This window comes from Cydia amplana, chromosome 21, assembly GCF_948474715.1.
Source record: "Cydia amplana chromosome 21, ilCydAmpl1.1, whole genome shotgun sequence".
Classification (NCBI taxonomy): domain Eukaryota; kingdom Metazoa; phylum Arthropoda; class Insecta; order Lepidoptera; family Tortricidae; genus Cydia; species Cydia amplana.
Window position 1 is genome coordinate 840,504 of NC_086089.1, and position 18,570 is coordinate 859,073.

The 18,570-nt window shown below is 37.7% G+C and overlaps 1 protein-coding gene across 1 annotated transcript; it reads left to right on the top strand.

Annotated features, from left to right (window-relative positions):
* Positions 1–6,559: 6,559 nt before the first annotated feature.
* On the top strand, positions 6,560–16,219 carry LOC134658031 (uncharacterized). The gene is made up of 7 exons (XM_063513637.1): positions 6,560–6,837; positions 8,312–8,467; positions 8,854–9,063; positions 9,999–10,137; positions 11,642–11,802; positions 14,883–15,009; positions 16,042–16,219. The coding sequence occupies exons 1-7, from the start codon at positions 6,609–6,611 to the stop codon at positions 16,214–16,216; spliced, it is 1,197 nt and encodes a 398-aa protein (XP_063369707.1). The 5' UTR covers positions 6,560–6,608; the 3' UTR covers positions 16,217–16,219.
* Positions 16,220–18,570: the final 2,351 nt, after the last annotated feature.

Genomic DNA, 18,570 nt, shown 5'->3' on the forward strand with positions numbered 1-18,570 from the left:
TGTATACAATAGTGATATAATCAAGCTTTTCAATCTCGTACCTTTCTTAGGCAACTCAGCAAGCTTCGTTGCCTAAACACGGTACTCGACTGAAAATCTCGCCATTATATCACGATTGTATAAAATACTATTATTCTGTCTTAAACAAGTACATGCCATTATATGCACGTGAGTGGGTAACGGTTTAACCCCGGGTTAGTTGGGTAGTGCAAGTGGCGCGTACACACTTATGAAAACCTACGCCATCAGACACATGCATGCAGATGAGAGATAATAAACTGGAAACTCTTATACATCCTCATTATGGCCTTCTGAAAATGCCTTAAAAGTCGCAGAAAATCACTCATAAATATATGTGACACCTGAGCGTATTCTGGTTCTACACAATATTACCTAGTGCATATTTTTGCGTGCCTTGAGTAGATATCGCGTAGCCAACCTGCCAATCGCTTACGCTCCGTAGCGATCGAAACGCAACTGTCACTGTCGCACTAATATGGAAGGATGATAGAGAGACACAAAGCATTTCGTTGTCGAAGCGATAGCGATTGTCACCTTGGCTAGCCCGGCAGTACCTATGTGTGATGTTTCTAAAACCCCCTCCAGACTATGTGCGTGAATCGCGGCGCGACTTCGCGGAGCGAACATGTCGCGACGTTGCCGTGTGACTCCACAGTCGCACTCTTCATGGCGAATTCGCAGGTTGGTTCTCGCCAAGATGGCGGAAAAGCATCAGCTGATCGAGTTTCTGTCATTTATCTACGGCATCATACTTGCTGTGGCTATTTTTCCATTTTGTTTGGTTGTAAAACCGCTTTATATAACATAATTCATATTTATCTTGCAACTTATGAGCCAATATAGTGTGTAATGTGGAGTCTTGCTAGTTCGCGCTTTGCGCCTCCTTTGACACAGGCCGAAAAACCGACAAAAAACGGGGAACAATGCGCGAAGGCGTGAACAATCTGCGAAATCGACGCCACACTCGCGTTCGCGGCTTCGCGCCGCGATTCGCGCACGAGTGTGGAGGGCCCTTAAAGCGATATCTTGTGACTCGGGCCGCTCGGAGAGTTATGGTCCAAGTGGCCGCAGTTGGCGCGCCGCACATTAATAAGGACTTATCTGCTTTACGCTCGTTCTTATTTATTTCAGTTACATCTTTATTGCGCTAAACAGTTTAACAATTCTTTGTAGTGTGCTTCTGTTGCTAGATTTTATTTTCTGTTTCCTTTTAGCTTTGTTAATTGTAACGCTGCATTGCAACTGCGCACAATTTGTCATTATTTATTTAAGGCATTATATGTACAGTACAGCATGAACTAAATTGTACTAAAATGTACAGTAAAAACTAAAAGAAAAGATTAATATGTAATATAATATACTTAAGGCTATATACAGGGTGCTTCCTGTAACAGGAGCAATAAATTAAACTGTAGGCTGCCGGCTGTACTCCTCAAACTGACCAACATTTGTTCAGCACCTTTTAAAAATTATGAATCCATTAGACTTCCTCTTTTTCATACAAAATATTGCCTTCAATGTACGCTGACATCAGTGTGTTTGACGTTGCTTGTCACGCTTTAAACATAACAAAATTTGCAATACATTGCGTCTTAGAATAAACTTTAAAGTGTAATAAAAATCAAAACCTGAATTATTTTCAAAAGTTGAAATGAAATGAAATGAAATGAAATGTTTATTTGCCAGAATACGTTACAATTAGGTCTTGATACAGTTATAGCATCAGTATTCCGTCGACATAAAGCCAACATGCAAAATGTTTGTAAATTATAATACGGGTACATCAGGTACATGCAATACAATTATAATAATCCTAATAAAACAATGTCAATTCATTACAAATAAAATTAAAAATAGAAATACTTATACTAGTAGTTCGCCCCGAACTGAGAACTCGCGGGTAACCAAAAATTATATAGCGATTGACTTTGTTGCACCTACTTAGGTACTCGTATAGTGCGACATAAAATAATAGAAAATAAATGAGGGCGCCACTTTCTACGTAACTGTCACATTTTTGACGTAAAATGCTTACACATGGCAACAATTTAGTATGGACATTTTTGAGTTCCATTTTATTTACCTAATTTATACTATTTTATGTCGCTCTATAGGCGGCAATGGATCAAAGATCGCGTGGATTTATTGCAAGGTCTGTGGAGCCCTTAACTGATTGATTTAAGCAAAGAGTAGTATGTATAATATAGTTGGCCAAGCAGATCTTGTCAGTAGAAAAAATGTAGGCGCGAAGGGCTATGGTCTCATAGAAAATTTGAGTTTCGTGCCTTTTTCTACTGACAAGATTTGCTTTTTTGCATCAATTTTGAAGCGCCATTTACAAGTTTAGCATTAAGCAATATAGATGGCGCTATTTTTTCGAATAAAGGGCTTCGTATACGGCTGTCCCTCCCCTGGATTTAAGTCACCACCATAGAGATTAAAATAAACTGTATCTGTGCTAAGCCGAAATATTTCCTGTCAAATGTCAAATACATATATTATGTTTATTCTATTTTATTTTTATCTTGCTAATTATTTCAAAATGGTAAATTTAAAAACGATATTATTATATACTAAACTCGACCATGTTTCTTGCAAAAAAATGACCAGAATAGCAAGACCTCTCACAAACAGCTTTTTGGCCTTCTAAGCTCTTCTAGCTCAATAACCTCTTGATCGGGCCTGCTCATAATTTAATGACTAAAATATAATGCCCTCGACTACACGTTTACCCAATTTCATTTAAATTAGAACAAATTTACTTAAGTTATTGAGTATCAAACTATCTTCTGACAGTTCAGCTTAAAAACATCGAAATGCCGAGACGTGCCGCTAGCCAGCCGCGTGTTCAAAGTCGAATGTAAGAACTTCGCTTCGCTTCGCTCGCTCGTTCGAATATGCACATTAAAAAAAATAAGCTAAAATAAAATAGATTGATGGTGTCAGAGTTATGTCCTGAATGATTTAAATATTACATTTCGAAATTTAAATAGTCCTTAATAGTATAAAAGCAATGATATTGGAGCCATTTAGTCAGTTCTTTCTTAAATATATTTCCATGCAATATTCTCAATTCATGAGGGAGATTATTGAACAAAACAATACACATGTTATACGCATTTTTCCTATAGATATCAGATTTACAAGCTGGCTGGTATATCATATTTTTATACTGGGCTCGTAGCTCTCTTGCAAACATGTCATCTCTGTTTTTAAAATATCCTGGGTGGTTCTTAATAAATTGGCATGCCTTCAAGATGTACATAGAAGCTAAGGGGAGAATTTTAAATTTATGGAATAAAGGTCTGCAACTATCATCAAATCGAACCCCACCTATTTCTCAAATAACAAATGTTTGCTGAACAAATGTTGGTCAGTTTGAGGAGTACAGCCTACAGATTAATTTATTGCTCCTGTTACAGGAAGCACTCTGTATAAAGAGTCTCTAGTTACCCCCCAGACCTCTCCACTGATATTAATGTTGGGCCATCTTAGATGTCACATTTTGTGAAGGCTTGTAAGCCATTTTATTAGGCAGGTGTGAGTTTTTATTCAATATTTTTTACAGTAAACAAAGTCCCTGAACGAACGTTTATGAAGATTCAAGATAAGGTTGCTTAAAGATATAGCAGTCATAAATTTTGAAGCGGCTCACACCTAATAGGCTATTTATTCTAACTCCGTCGTATTATACCCAAATCGTCTCGCGATTATTCAATGAGAATTCCTTTTTGAATATTTACACCAACTTACTTTTCCACTAATTTGCTGCCGTATTTGAACTTCAAGATATTCACAAGAGACAACACGTACTAGATCCATTCTAGATACGTTATAGTTTAGATTTCAACTAGTTCTCTTTTGCAGCGCAATTCGGGCAACCAATGTCACTTTTACGTTAGATAGAGTTAGATATTTATTAGATGTGAATTGGATCTCTAAGTCATATCTTGTGGAAATCGTTCAAGAGTATCTCCAGAATCGCGCAAATGTCAAATTTGACAGGTTAGATCTTAAACATACCGTTATCGTATCTTGGTGATGTCTAAAAGATATCTAATAGATGTTTATTTCAAAATCCGAATCGGGCCCTCAGTAGAAGTAGCTAAGCAGGCCAAGTAGTGACGATAAATCGTGCAATTCCCAAACGGGAGGTCGTGGGTTTGAACGAACCCCGAACCGTACCAATTGGAACTTATTATTTTACCGAAATAATCCCAATAAGAGTGTTTTCACATCGTCCGATCCGATATTGGAGGTCGGATAACCCTTGGAGGAAGATAACTGGTAGAGAGTGCCCTGTGGCATCAAGTCCTTTTATTTTTGCATTATCATTTTCTTTTGGCCCAGGAACAGCCTGGGTTGATGGATTCTCTCTACGTAGTCGGTTTGCTCTACAAATCGGGACAATCTGGGATCTGCTACGAGCGTAGCGCTACGATAACGTTGGCAGTGAATGTGAATGTATAAATAAAAATTAAAATGGCACTTTTTTACATTTTATTCCTTTAAGATCGTATCCTACTTTCGGATCGGACAATCTGAAAACGCTTTTAGCTCGGCCATGGCGGTTAATATCCAATTTCCATATGGTCATTGGCAGGCTTTGATGGGTATAAAAACTTTACATTACTTCAGGGAAAGGAAGTTTGAATTGTACATGCTTCTTTACAATTAGATTTAATAACGAACCTAAAAATCTGTACAAACAATAAATAATAATAAGCAATAAATAGTCGTTCACATTGCTATTGCTATCAGTCGCCTCTTTTAAAGTAAAACTCCGGAACTTTCTGTTAGATAAACAAAAATTGTAGCACTTAGGCAACCGTGCCAACAAATAAACATCACACATACTCATACACACACACACACACACACATACATACACATACGCGCCCGACAAAAGAAGATACATAGATATGTATAAAATCATTAGCCTTATAATTATTATTTATTCATTGTTGAATTTTTATGTTTTGGTCCTGCCACCATATACCTAGTTTTAGTTTTAGCTTTAGTATTTTACCAGGCCTCACTGAAAATCAGCGTCACGTTGTGTGTCCTAGGATACCTATATAGGGACCTTTTGGCACAAATATTTATGTAATTGAATATTCTTATTCTATTGCGATTGTTGTTATAAAATGCCTCATTTTAATTTGCAAAGAAACTCAAATTGTATCCTTAGTCCTCACACTTTAAGTTCTAAAATCACTTGAAGTAGAAGTACGATACGAGCTATGCGAAGTAAGGTAAGCAGCTGAGACGTGGAATCTATCAGTCAAGCACAGGCGGCTATAAATTCATCGTGTAAGCGATATTTCATCCGATCGATCGGCCGATATATCGTTGAGTGGCTTCGAGCACATACGTGTTCGAAGTGTGTATATACACTGGTGAGTAGGGTTTTTGATTAAAGGGCCTACCGCGAACAACGAGTTACGCCTTAGTAAGTAGAGTCGTATCAACTTAATTCAGCACGCACTATATAGTGTGAATGCGGAAGTGTCACGATAAAAGTCAATTTACATTTATTATTATGGCACCTCAGCACTTTGTCACGTCAAATTCGATGCAGTTAGCTTAAACGAAATCTATTGTTATTTGGTTCAGTAATCTCAGGAGGCAGATTACCCTCCAAGGTGAACAATCTCAGGTAAAGATACTTTATTATCAAAAAAACACAGTGCAAGCCGGAATTTCCTAAGCATACACAAACTCTAAAGTAAATCTTTTAAAACTCAACCAAATCAACAATCGTCAAACCAAGCGAATTTTTGGAATGTAAATTTTTCAAACAACTACGTTGTAAAATTAACTTTGTACTCATCGGGACAAGACTTAATACTTCTTTGCAAAATTCAATTTAACTTAGGAAACATTAGGTACTAGAATGGGGTGTGGGCAGTTCCTTCAAAAGTTAGTGTTATCTTAGTCAGATTCGATGAATGTCAATTAGGTTGGTTCCTAACAAAATATTTTTGTTTAAAACATTTCACACTCTTCCACCGTTGTTTAGTAAGCTCTCAGTTAATTGATTTTAAGTTTAATATAGCTTTGTTATGATAAGGTATTATAGTGATAGAATTAAATTCGATGCTTCAATTTAATCGAAAATGTAAAGTTTCAATGTCTAAATCGCCCACTAACAACATCCCACACCATTGGTATAAATTAGGGGCAACAGAATTATATTCACTTTGAATTTATATATTTTTTAAGACTACATTATACCTACTTATTAAATAATAATAGGCTTTACTACGTTTGAATGTTACTACTCTTAAGAATCAATGAGGTATGACAAACATGACGATACTATAATTATTCCTTGTTGAAAACCAAACGAACACTACGAAAATAAGCTCAAAAGTATATTCAAACGTATAAACTATACCAACCGTAATGTCTTTTGGTGTCTTTCTTATTGATTTAAACATTTACATATTCTCGCTTCATTGAAAAATACTCAAACACTGAGCATGAAACCACTTAATGAAAACATGTCCATTTAAAATTGATTTTTCACACTTTCACAAACAAAAAGGCTCAGTAGTATTCGTCTGTAGTGATTAATAGCCGTCATGATTACAAAATATTCAATTATATTCTTATTAATGTTTCAATTCAGTTCGTGTCAAGGCTACAAAGGTGAAAGTTTTCCAGAGAAATATCTCAAGCCGGAAGATGTGGTTCCTGATAGTGCGGACGCGAATTACTACTTGCGGAGTCTAGATAAGATGCTCCGCTATTTCGTGTTGGTCGCCAACAGAACAGACATCAATGGTGCTTTGGGAATGTTCTATATGAAAGGTATGTGATCAAACGATTAGTGCAATAAGACAAAACTTTAGAGTTCATACATATCCCGTCGAACGACCACCAGACAACAAATTGATGCAAAGCAATTTAACCCATATTGATCTGTAGTAACACAAACCTGACTGATGGTTTACCCTTGAATTGCCGACAGACATTTCATCGAATGTTATTTCGAAGACAACGTTTCAAGTATTTTCATTTCATCGACAAGTCATTGCGTCGAAGAATCGATACTAGTAAATTTAAATCTCGGACTTTTAATTGGTACTCGAGTTATTATGCATATAGTTTATATCGTGGTATTTCTTTTCGGGTTTTCTTATTTAATTTTGGATTGCATTTAATAAAATTTATTACGCATAATATTATTTCAATTTGTAATATTTCATATTTATTTAATATTTGTAATACTTTGAAAGCCGTTCGTTTCTGTATGGGGTCGCAGTTCTAACCTAACCTAAACCTACTTTGGTAGCCGTTCGTTTCTGTGTGGGGTCGCAGTTCTAACCTAACCTAAACCTACTTTGATAGCCGTTCGTTTCTTTGTGGGGTCGCAGTTCTAACCTAACCTAAACCTACTTTGATAGCCGTTCGTTTCTGTGTGGGGTCGCAGTTCTAACCTAACCTAAACCTACTTTGGTAGCCGTTCGTTTCTGTGTGGGGTCGCAGTTCTAACCTAACCTAAACCTACTTTGAAAGCCGTCCGTTTCTGTGTGGGGTGGCAGATCTAACCTAACCTAAATCTACTTTGATAGCCGTTCATTTCTGTGTGGGGTCGGAGTTCTAACCTAACCTAAACCTACTTTGAAAGCCGTTCGTTTCTGTGTGGGGTTGCAGTTCTCACCTAACCTAAACCTACTTTGAAAGCCGTTCGTTTCTGTGTGGGTTCTCAGTTCTAATCTAACCTAACCGAAACCTACTTAGTTTTATTATACATATTTGTATGAGATAATTATATACATAATTTTAAAATTCTTACAACAGAAAAATGTAAATGTGTAGTACGACATATAAAAATGTATTAAAGTAATACGTCGAACAAATGAATTGCAATGTTTAGTAGTTGAGTCAATTAAAATAATTTGAAACGAATCAGCGATCAAGTAATATTCATTGAATAGTATTTCTACGCAGTAAGAAAAATTGAAATAAGTAGTATATGAAACAAAATAACGCCAAACAATATTACGAGTACTAATGTTTCGATGAATCGTTGTCGATGAAATAATATTCGATGAAAAGTTTGTCGACAAAACAAAGGTACACCCCTGACTGATACTGAGTCGCTACGACCCAAACTGAGATAAGTATCACACGTGTGATACTAGGGCGCTCCACGGAATATATCTTTGGAAATCTCTGTAGGTTTTCATTATATTATGGAAGTGACATTAGGTATACTTATAATACGAACTTGAAAGGTTTCAACTTAGTGAATTGCTGGTAATAACGATGACCTTTTTAGCTATTCTCAAGAGAACTATGATCGAAAACAAGAACAAAATACAGGAGGACCTAGAGAAGTTAATAAAGAGTGTAATATTGCAAGCGGATAATATTATGTCACACTATTTTGCCAAACAAATTAAGCCTCTGGACTGGGGGCATATCCAGAAAAGGGGTAAGTCTACAAATAAGCCACTGAAATCCAATGATGATATAAATAGGCCTCCCCGGTGTTGTTCCTGATACAGTAATTAGTAATTGCCATAAAATACGGAAATTCACGGCCATTCTGATAAAACACGGTATAAAGTAGCCGTATTTCCCATACATTTTTCCCGCGCTTTTGCGTATTTTTTTATGATACAGCATATTCTAAAAAAAACTTCTTTGAGCACGGCAATTTAAGTCTGTACGCGGTAACGCCAAAATTCGGCTGCCACAATACTGAGCCTCCCTCATTGAGGGTTACAAAGTGTAGTCCTACACAGGCCCTATGAAATCGTTTGCGAGCCATAAGGTTTAAGTTTTTGGATTGTAGTTATATATGTGACACTTTTTCAGCTAGTCATCTTCTTATAGAAGAGGATCTCCAAGTAGAAGCCATTGGTGAATTTAAAGGAAATCTTTTCAAAAAATGGATTTTGAGCAATGTGTCCCTCAATGAATATGAACAAGATATGGATGAAGTTAAATTTCCGAAAGAGATTTTTTTAAAGTATACTGAGGAGGTTATAGAGTCTCAGATATACACTATTAATATTGATGATTCAGGTAATGTTAAAGCATATTTAAACTGGGTACCGTTGAATATTGACAGCACCATGCAATATCGCATGATTAGTCAGATACATACTACAGCTCTTACATCGGCAAACTCTTCAGGAGGAGGAGGTGGATTCTTCAAGAAGCGGGTATTTAGGGTTCTCAAGGGTCGGCAACGCTTAAGTGGCTCCTGTGATGTGTTGCTTATGTCCATGGATGGCGATGACCGCATCCCATCAGACGGCTCGTCTGCTCGTTTGCTGACTATCACATAAAAAAGCGGCCAAATGCGAGTCGGACTCGCCCATGAAGGGTTCCGTATTTAGGGGATTTATGACGTTTTAAAAAAAACTACTTACTAGATCTCGTTCAAACCACTTTTCGGTGGAAGTATGCATGGTAATATTGGTAATGTACATCATATTTTTTTTTTTTAGTTTTATCACTCTCTTATTTTAGAAGTTACAGGGGGGGGGGGACACACATTTTACCACTTTGGAAGTGACTCTCGCGCAAACTATTCAGTTTAGAAAAAAATGATATTAGAAACCTCAATATCATTTTTGAAGACCTATCCATAGATAACCCACACGTATGGGTTTGATGAAAAAAAAATTTTGAGTTCCAGTTCTAAGTATGGGGAACCCCAAAAAAAAAATTCTTTTTTTTCTATTTTTGTGTGAAAATCTTAATGCGGTTCACAGAATACATCTACTTACCAAGTTTCAACAGTATAGGTCTTATAGTCTCGGAATAAAGTGGCTGTGACATACGGACGGACAAACAGACAGACAGACATGACGAATCTATAAGGGTTCCGTTTTTGGCCATTTGGCTACGGAACCCTAAAAATGCAGGTGTAGATGATATAAGCAATGTAATTTTACCATACTTTAACTTTGACGCCAGTTTTCACAAACTATATTTAAATGTATTTTCTCCAGATTACTGCCTGGGTGAAATAATCTACAACCCCACGCCGCTGGAAGACACGCAGACCTTAAGGCCGTGCGTTTACGACAAGTTTTGCCAGAAGGTCCTGTATGCGCGCGCACCTTCCTTCTCCTACAGTCTCAGTCACAGGTTAGTCTTAAGAGGAAACGGGACGTTCGCATCACCATACAAACGTCTCCATTTTCTCTTTAGATATTAACACAATAGAAAGTATGTTTACACAATTTGGTGTATGGAAAACTATGCCCCTTATTTGTCATTTTTCGATTTTTAGGGTTCCGTACCTCAAAATGAAAAAAACCGGCCAAGTGCGAGTCGGACTCGCGCACGGAGGGTTCCGCACCATCAACAAAAAATAGAGCAAAAGAAGCAAAAAAACGGTCACCCATCCAAGTACTGACCCCGCCCGACGTTGCTTAACTTCGGTCAAAAATCACGTTTGTTGTATGGGAGCCCCACTTAAATCTTTATTTTATTCTGTTTTTAGTATTTGTTGTTATAGCGACAACAGAAATACATCATCTGTGAAAACGGTTCGTGAGATACAGCCTGGTGACAGACGGACGGACGGACGGACGGACGAACGGACGGACGGACGGACGGACAGCGGAGTCTTAGTAATAGGGTCCCGTTTTTAGGGTTCCGTAGCCAAATGGCAAAAAACGGAACCCTTATAGATTCGTCATGTCTGTCTGTCTGTCTGTCCGTCTGTCCGTCTGTCCGTCTGTCTGTCCGTCCGTATGTCACAGCCACTTTTCTCCGAAACTATAAGAACTATACTGTTGAAACTTGGTAAGTAGATGTATTCTGTGAACCGCATTAAGATTTTTACACAAAAATAGAAAAAAAACAATAAATTTTTGGGGTTCCCCATACTTCGAACTGAAACTCAAAATTTTTTTTTTCATCAAACTTATACGTGTGGGGTATCTATGGATAGGTCTTCAAAAATGATATTGAGGTTTCTAATATCATTTTTTTCTAAACTGAATAGTTTGCGCGAGAGACTCTTCCAAAGTGGTAAAATGTGTGTCCCCCCCCCTGTAACTTCTAAAATAAGAGAATGATAAAACTAAAAAAAATATATGGTGTACATTACCATGTAAACTTCCACCGAAAATTGGTTTGAACGAGATCTAGTAAGTAGTTTTTTTTTTATACGTCATAAATCGCCTAAATACGGAACCCTTCATGGGCGAGTCCGACTCGCACTTGGCCGCTTTTACCCTTTGGGTACGGAACCCTAAAAATGGGACGGTCTGTAAAGTAAAGATTTTCTCATGTTAACAGAATGAGCGCTGGTGGCCTAGCGGTAAGAATAAGCGCTGGTGGCCTAGCGGTAAGAGCGTGCGACTTGCAATCCGGAGGTCGCGGATTCAAATCCTGGCTCGTACCAATGAGTTTTTCGGAACTTATGTACGAAATATCATTTGATATTTACCACTAGCTTTTCGGTGAAGGAAAACATCGTGAGGGAACCTGCATACATCTGCGAAGAAATTCAAAGGTGTATGTGAAGTCCCCAATCCGCATTCGGCTAGGGTGGGGACTATAGCCCAAGCCCTCTCGCGCATGAGAGGCCTGTGCCCAGCAGTGGGACGTATATAGGCTCAATATTTTTTTTATATAACAGAATGTTGAATATAATGGTGCCTCGCCACGTCCGCCGTTGTTACTTGCACGACCCGGACGAAGACGAACAGCTGATGGAGGCGTTATGTGCCGGCATGTACCGTGAGGCGGTGTATCTCGCGCGCCGCGGGTACTTCAACAGGGACATCTGGATGGAGCACAGTAAGGCCGACCCCACAATAGCGTTTTCTGAGCGTCGGCGTCTAGTCAGCGCTATGGAAAGCGAGCATCAGCCTTAAAGTTGACTAGGTCACAGAATAAATAATAGTACTAAGTACAGAAGACTCACTCTCTAACAAAACGCGTCTGTTACGATCAGCACAGATATGGCCGCTAGGTGGCGACAGAGCCACGCGCGGCTTATGGCTTTCTCCAAAATTGGGGCCGGAACGGATGTACTTTTAGCTACCTGTAGCAAAGCGACGAAATCGCGGTGTGAGACACGCCTGACTAGGTGCTGACGCTCGGGATATGCTACTTTGGGGTGGCCATAAGAATGTCTCATGTTAACACATTCACTGCCAGTGCGAGCTACGCACTACTAGCGTAGCCGATGACACGGGAAAACCGTTTGTTCAAAGGCAATTTTTCGCGTCCGAACAGAGAACCTGCCTAGGGGTCACTGGCAGTGAATGTGTTAACAGTGTTGAACATATTAAGAACCTCGACGAGCCAACATTCGCTACTGTATGCACGACCCAGATATTTTCCTATTTCAATACAGACAATCAGACATAAGTATCATGATAAATATATGGAGCACAATAAGAACGGGAATTATTAAGACAAATGAAAATAACGTCGTTAAATATCAGTACAATTTGATAACTTTTTTATAACTCCCGTATAGGGTAAAGGCACCAGTAGTCAGCCTTATAACGACTTTTTTAAGTTTGAACGTTCGGCATTTCTACAGGATTAGTCGGATAATTAAAAAAATGACATGGTTAGATCAATTGTTTATCATAGTTTTAAAACAAAATATTTAAAAAAATAACAATCCTCTTTATAATATCTCTAATTAAGTTTAAACAAAAAGTGGCACTTTTCTCCAGTAGTCAGCCTCCAAAATCCAGTAAGCAGCCTCTGTGTACCCAGTACTCAGCCTATATAAACTATTCATAATAATTCGATCAAAATCACTCATATTTATATCAAAATCAACGATATTATAATATTTTTTTTTTTTATAATTTTTGTTATCATTATTGTAGTAAGTTGTAGTTTTTAATTTTAGTTTATAATTTTTTGCATATATCAAAATCAACGATGTTATACAAATATCTATTTTTTATTACTATTTTAGTTATTGTTATTAGTTAGTTGTAGTTTTTAATTTTAGTTTATAATTTTTTTGCATATACATATGTATTACTTACCTACTTGTTTACTTATTTAATAAATAAAAAATCTTATAGGTACATACAATTCTTATGACATGAAATTTGTTGGCCATAGGTACTTAATTATTCTTGCAAACTAAGAATTGCAATATTTATTTTCTAATAATTAATCCGTCAAAAATTAATGAGGTAAATCAGGTAATATATAATTATGTTCCTAGTAGGTATTCGGTAAAAAATAATTAATCGAGTCTATGCAGATCTAATTATCATTAATAAACAGTCATATACCGACCAGGAAAAAGCAAAATGATAGTTATGTATAGTTAACGTCAAAAATATGTATACACTTTTGAACCTTATTTCAATGAGATAGGGTTTAAAAATGTGGACATATTTTTGGCGGCGACGTACCAAGCAAGGTCAATGGCTGAGTACTGGATCCGCGAAACCCAGTGCTCAGCCGCATTAAAACGTTATTTCAAATGCGGCTGACTACTGGGTTTTACTTTAAATTGACTAGGGCATGCCTAACTAAATTTGAAAATGTAAATTTAACGGTCCTAACGGTCGCATTGGCTCGAAAATAATAAAATAAACGAATAACCCAAAGGTCAGCCGTGGGGGGCTGGGCACTGGATTCTTTGGAAAAAAGTGTTATCCAGTGGCCAGCCCCCTCAATTTATAAGTGAAAAATTGATATTTTCATTCAAATATAATGCAATTTAATAGATAAACTAATAAATAAACCAATCATTAACAAAAACATTAACTTTTAACATTAAAACATAGTTTTTCTTGCCTGTTAAGAGAACACCACGTGCAGTAAAAAATATGGCGGACATGACACTATTGCACTCGTCGACAAACAGCACCTGTATGAACGAGTATATTTCTTCCCCCCGTTCCCTCACCGCACCTGTCGTGTGACGTATTAACCAATAAGGAATCAAAGCTCCTATTTGAGTACTCGCGATTTGTTTAAACGAATATACCAGATATTTATGACCAATAAACGGCTCAAAAGGCTGACCACTGGTACCCGGCTGGCCACTGGTGCCGTTACCCTACCTACTCGTAGCGTAATATGCGAATATTTTTATTTCAGTATATCCACAGAGTTATGTTCTTCGGGGCGTAAAAAACTCTGTGAAATAAAAGCTTTCTAGGTTACCTACCTTTTATCACGCCATATTTTTTATTGATACTTCATATGATTCTACTTATAATACCTACTAAACTCAGTAGGTACCCAATCGTGTTTAATAACGTGTATACCTATGTATAACCATTTTACCAAAAAAGTGAATTATATTACTACGAAAGAAGGCAAAATAAGTAGGTACCTACCTATTAAATATTTCAATTTGTGCTATATTGGTATTCTGCGTCGGGCACAGAGGCCATGGTCACTTATTCTTGCGGATAAAACTTGATTATGATTAATTCTATATTTTAGATCTCTTATTGAGGCTTACTATACTTTTCCAGTTGCATCAAAAAGGAACCCGGATTCCTATTTAGGACCGATACAGACGGACTGCAACCCGACTGCAATTTCGGTATTGATGACCGGTAGATGAAGTAAACAAAAGGTCAAATTTTATATCACTTATTTAATTATGACTCCGAAATTAAATACACAAGGCTACAATCTATAAATATAAATACAATATATGCAAGACGGCGCGTCGGTACGTACGTACTTATGTTAAGGTTTGTACTCACTCTATGCTCTTCGCTCAGCGACTGACTGTTGCTGCCGTTCCTTTGTCCTGTATACAAAATGCTGACACTATTCACGCGCCACCGCCATGTCTCTACACCTCCGATCCTCTATAAGTTTCCATATGCTTGTTGCTCATTCGTTAAAGAGTCTAACCTCTTGATTGGTTTCAGTTGCTCTTTGTGGCTTGCTGGGTTACCAGGAGTTCTTCCGCCGTCACTGGTTCCGGAAAGTCGTCTCATGGATCGACGTGCGAGGCTGCATCGCTGAGAACTTTAACTATGAAGCTAATCGCACTAGGTAAGGAATTATGTGATTATGTACTGAAAAGTAACTCATGAGGTCGATTTTTAGGGTTCCGTAGCCAAATGGCAAAAAACGGAACCCTTATAGATTCGTCATGTCTGTCTGTCTGTCTGTCTGTCTGTCCGTCTGTCTGTCCGTCCGTATGTCACAGCCACTTTTCTCCGAAACTATAAGAACTATACTGTTGAAACTTGGTAAGTAGATGTATTCTGTGAACCGCATTAAGATTTTCACACAAAAATAGAAAAAAAATAGAAAAAAAATTTTTCATCAAACCCATACGTGTGGGGTACATCTATGGATAGGTCTTCAAAAATGATATTGAGGTTTCTAATATCATTTTTTTCTAAACTGAATAGTTTGCGCGAGAGACACTTCCAAAGTGGTAAAATGTGTGTCCCCCCCCCCCCGTAACTTCTAAAATAACAGAATGATAAAACTAAAAAAAATATATGATGTACATGTAAAATTCCACCGAAAATTGGTTTGAACGAGATCTAGTAAGTAGTTTTTTTTTAATACGTCATAAATCGCCTAAATACGGCCGCTTTTTAAAGATGGATAACGACGGATGGATGGATCCCAGCTCGAATACCAGCCACTGCATCGATCGGTTTACCATTATCTAATTAGGTTCGTAGTCTATTTAAACTGCCCAACCTGACGGGAACCGAGAACTATCTTCTCATCATCATCATCATGATTATCCGTATTATCACCAACCTATATTGTTAGACGCAAGCCTCTAAGAGGGTGAAATCCCTACGTGGATCCCGCGTGCGTTAAGCGCTTCGCAAACGTCTTTAAATTTTTAGATATTCAAGGCATGCATAATATCTCCCGATGTCTTCTTTCAAAGAATAGCTAGTACCTTAATGCTGCTGTTCAAGTTCATATAATCGAGAAAGTTATTTGTAGGTACTAGCCTCTAATTTAGGCACTTTGTTTAAAGTTACAAAAATGTTCTGTACTACTTAGTCCCTAATGTAGGCAGTTGGTTACAAAAAATGTTCTGTTTTCTTTCAGATACCTGCTAGAAAAGGAGCCAGAAAAAGCGGAGAGCATCCTAGAACTGTCGCGGAAAGTGCTGGAGGACCCGTGCAGCTGGCACCCGATGGCGCTGAGCCTGGTGGTGCTGGCGCATGGGGTCAGGCACGCCGTGCACTTTAGTGAGATGGATAAAGTGAAGGATGAGCTGTAGAAACACTGACTTTTTTATTGCAACTTTCATATTTAACGCCCTAAATCCTTATAGCTTGTGAAGAGAATAGTTAAAAGTTATGTACTCGGCATAAAATATTAAATCAAATAGTAGAACAGGTCAATCTAACATTATTTTTTGGAATGTTCTATTAAGAACACTTTTCAGGTCGCATTTTTTAACACGCTTGTATCCTGTATTCAATGTTACTCTTTGTTTCTAACGGGTTGGCTCTTTTATAAAACACAACCCAGACCTATGCAATACCACTCTAAGACAGCTCTACTTTCCCTAAATTAATTTTATGTCACAACGAAAATGAACATTTCTTCTCATCAAATTTTGTACCCTTTACCCAAATTTCATAGTATAGCAAGCAATGATAAAAATCAATTATCTCCAACATAACTCTTTACAGGAACATGACCCTAAAGGCAATGCAATAAAGGCCACCCTTTATGTGTCATACCCGACCAAGACTTCACTAACAAGAACGGCCACACGTGGCATCAGCTTACTTAGAATTAATGTATGTAACTAACCCTAGTTAATAGCTTTGGTACTGAGACAGAGTGTTCCTAGGAATTGTAGTGTAAAGAAACATTATCTTGACTATTACATAGAGGCTTAATGCAGTCTAATTATAAAAGCTAAAATTTTAATGTACCATCGAAACACTGATTGTTATCAAATCATTCATCAAAGTATTAAGACTTATGGAACCATCATTGACATAAATGTAGGCACTATGAACCATTTGACTTACGATAACTTAACGAAGCATACCTACTATCAGTACCCAATTTAGGCCTGTTAATTTTAAGGTGAATTGACTTTCACAAATAATGAATATTGCAGAATAAGTAGGTATATAAGTAATTAAAAATTTAAACATGTTTATCCCCAGTTTCTCGAGAAAATCTCGGCAGGTACAGGTAGATATGGTAGATATAACATTACGGGTAAGACTTTCCTTTAAATCCTTAATTTTTATTCCAAAACGGGAAAACATCACTAACGGACACTATAAAAATATCTAAGAAAATTTACTATCACAGATACTAACCTTGTTTTCCTTCATGGCTTGGCTGGTCTGCTATCGAGTTAACGTTACCCCAACTCAATTTATCCTTAACTCTGTTTATAGCAAGTCGCCGTTAGGGGAGGTTTTAACCGGAGTTTATTAGAACCCAAGCGAATAAGGTCGCTAGTGAACAGTGTTTTAGTCAAAGTTCCTAGTTGACCGAGCGGAAGCGAAGGTCTTCGTTTCAGCTGGGGCGAAAATTATTTTGTATTCGTAAATGTTCGGAACATTCTCTACTTACTATACAGGTGAGCACGATAATTACAATTACAAATATTTTTAATGTCGATTGAGTTTTTGGAAATTTTTCAAAATGACGGAGCCATGGAGGTTGGCGAGGTCTAGAGCTCACGAAGTCACCAGTTATTTCTTAGCTATGGGCAGGGTGTTCATCCTCATGTCCTAGAATCTAAAATATCTAAATGGTGCGCGGGTCCTCCACTTTCGTCAAATCGTCGTAAAGTTACATGAGAAAATTGAAAGTTTGTACGGAACCCTTGGTGCGCGAAATAAACGAATCCCGCACTTAACCATTTTTATAAAGTTTGACATTAATCTGATAACGGCTACCACCGACAGAATACTTAACACAAGAGGAGACGCAGCCGACAAGCATGGCAGCAAAACCATACTCATGCTATATATGCAATAAACAGTTATAGTTTGTAGCTTTCTAATAGAGCCCGACGGCTAATCCTGTTGTCTATTGTTAAGTAAAACCGCTCGTGCCACGACCACAACTCCACAACCACAACTCCTATCGAAATTGCAATAAGATTCAAAATGAACTAATGGATAAATATTTTGTTACGATGTGTGTGGTCAGTACTTCGGTTACTGAGTGCCAGCGAGTCGAACGCTACAGAACCAGTCTAAAATGTGTCATCGAGATGCGTAACAAAGGCGCGTTATCGGAGAGCGCACCTACACTGGTTTTTTGAGCGTTGGACTAGCCCGCGCTCAGGTGCCAAATATAGAATAATTAAGACCCTTTTTTGCAGGTAAGTAGCACGTGCCGTGCTACTGAACAATAGACAATAGGATAAGCCTTCGGGCTCTACTAGAAAGCTACAAACTATAACTAAACACTCTGCTGAAGGAACACGAACGAATACACACAGGGCAAGAAGCGTGCGAAATATGTAAAATAGCTTTTCGGCGATTAGGAACTTTGAAAACACATTAACTAGGTAGTCTACACAAGTCACACTGTATTCTTGTGAACAACGTGAAAAAAAGTTCATGAGAGTGACTAGTTTAAAAATACATT

Coding starts and splice junctions, on each gene's coding strand:
- LOC134658031 (XM_063513637.1), top strand. CDS start 6,609: ATGATTACAAAATATTCAATTATATTCTTATTAATGTTTCAATTCAGT. Junction 9,064..9,998: donor TATTAATATTGATGATTCAG/GTAATGTTAAAG, acceptor TATTTTCTCCAG/ATTACTGCCTGGGTGAAATA. Junction 10,138..11,641: donor TCCTACAGTCTCAGTCACAG/GTTAGTCTTAAG, acceptor TTTATATAACAG/AATGTTGAATATAATGGTGC.